General features: G+C 50.2%; 1 protein-coding gene across 1 annotated transcript in view; it reads left to right on the top strand.

The window, feature by feature from the left end:
* The window catches only part of LOC107731685 (ribonucleases P/MRP protein subunit POP1-like), a 5,194-nt gene that overhangs the window by 571 nt on the left and 2,600 nt on the right, over positions 1–2,023 (top strand). The window contains exons 2-5 of the mRNA XM_016542831.1: positions 878–965; positions 1,037–1,121; positions 1,206–1,358; positions 1,587–1,702. Of these exons, the coding sequence (XP_016398317.1) occupies positions 878–965; positions 1,037–1,121; positions 1,206–1,358; positions 1,587–1,702 (442 nt within the window). The remainder of the gene's footprint in view (positions 1–877; positions 966–1,036; positions 1,122–1,205; positions 1,359–1,586; positions 1,703–2,023) is intronic.

Raw genomic sequence — 2,023 nt, 5'->3', positions numbered from 1 at the left:
GTGTGTGTGTGTGTGGTTCATCAGAGATTGTTGATATCGTCTCTGAGCTTGTGTTTGTGTGTAGGTCCCACATTCGCAGCGGCGTCGTGTCTGTCAGGTGCTCGTCAGGGCAGCGTTCATCTGTACAAAGCGGATCAGTTTCCTCGAGGCTCTCTGGGTCCTGCTGACTTCCTGTGGAGGCCCCGGGTCCCTGACGCCTCAGACAGACAGCTGTGGATCTGGATCCATCCGGCCCTAAAACAGGTCAAACACTGAGGCCAGAAACAGACTCAGATGCAAATGCTTGACCAACATGTTACAAGCGTGTGGTTTCTCATGTGATGCCACTGGATGTTGTTTATAGCTTGTATTTTGTCGTAATGAAATTTGTTTTATATATATATATATATATATATTTGTATGTATAATGGGCGTGTGTGTGTGTGGCAGGACATGCTGTCGGAGCTGCAGCTGGTGTGTCGTGTCCGTCTCGGAGGAGTCTTGTCCCGCCGTGGAGCCGTCTTCAGAGAGGAAGAGGAAGAGAGACGAAGGAGACGCTGAGCAACCCTCCAAAAGGCTCTTGGTGGACGGGACGAGGCCCGCCCTGGCCCCTGTGCGCTGGCAGTCCCCTGACACGGCCATCACGTCAGGTGCCATAAATACACTGACCTGCTTTAGAAACGCGTCGGTGCACGTCCTCATCATTAGTCATCTAAAGCAGCAGTGTTTCTCAGCACTGCACTGGCCGCTTTGGTCCTGCACTGATTTCTCTGGTGTTTTGAGTTGTGATGCTGCATGTGCTGAATTAGCTCCAGTGATCAGATGTTACTGTAAAGTATGTGTTTGCTCAGGGTTAGGTATAGCTGTGAAATGTGATCTTTCCTCATATCCTGTGTAGTGACCTGACCATGGAGATCGTGTGCTATCGTCTGATTGGTCCGCTGGCCCACACGGTGCTCACAGACACACTCCATCCAGCCAGTGAGGTGAGAGACTGCTGATGACATCACGCTCGCGCTGTCATTGGTGCGCTGATGATTCACTCTGGTGTCTGTAGGAGACGGAGGCGTCCAATCGCAGTGCAGATGAGGCCGGTGTGAGCGTCCATCAGCAGCAGACAGACATATTCTTCCTACTGAGAGGTGAACGAGACTATCGTCACATGACTCCAGTGCTGCTTTATGTGGAGACAGAAGATGTCTTGTGGTGTGTCTTTGTTTGAATAGCTCAGTGTGTGTGTGTGTGTGTGTGTTTTACAGGAGTGTGTTCGACAGCAGAGCCCCCAGCAGGCTGTGTGTTGGGACTGACTGTAGATGATCCCAGACTCACTTTAGCTCAGAAACGTGGTAAATCTGTACCTGACCTGCAGCAGAGCGCAGGTACACATGAATCCACTGCGTCACGCAGGAGTGTGTGTGTTTGACCCTGAGCTCAGGGAGCCGCTGCGTCTCCATGCAGATGAACCAGGTTCGAATCCTGGCAGGGCCTGAGACTCTGTCTCTTCTCACACACACAGCACTGTCTCACTGCACCAGAGTCAATCACACTTCAGGAATGTTTTCGCTGTGATTCTTCTCAAACTCAGAGAGTGTGTGTGTGTGTGTTAGAGGACAGTGGTGTGAGAGATCTGACTCTCAAAGGAGTTGCGGCTCACTGCAGTCAGAGTGCATTGTGGGACGCGTCTGCTCGAGACTGTGTGACGCACAACCGACTGTCTGAGCAGGTAAACACACACGAGGCTCTACAGGCTGTAATAAACGGATCATATGGAACATGCTTTTGCTCTGTTTATAATGTCGTAATTCATTGGGTCTAGAGTCTCTGACTGCCTCTTTAAGATATCTTTGTGAACATCTCTTCATATTGGTGTTGATGTCCATAGATCTACAAACATCACAGTCCTCATGACTGGAGCTCCTGATCGTGGCTGTTTGGAGGAGATCTTTTAAATGACTCTTTCCGATGTATGTAATGATGAAGTCGTGTCTGTCTGTCTGTCTGTCTGTGTGTGTGTCTCTGTGTGTGTGTGTGTGTGTGTGTGTGT

This window comes from Sinocyclocheilus rhinocerous, unplaced genomic scaffold (genome assembly GCF_001515625.1).
Source record: "Sinocyclocheilus rhinocerous isolate Xijiao unplaced genomic scaffold, SAMN03320098_v1.1 scaffold7909, whole genome shotgun sequence".
NCBI classification, from domain to species: Eukaryota; Metazoa; Chordata; class Actinopteri; order Cypriniformes; family Cyprinidae; genus Sinocyclocheilus; species Sinocyclocheilus rhinocerous.
This window is presented reverse-complemented; position numbering and strand designations above follow the sequence as displayed.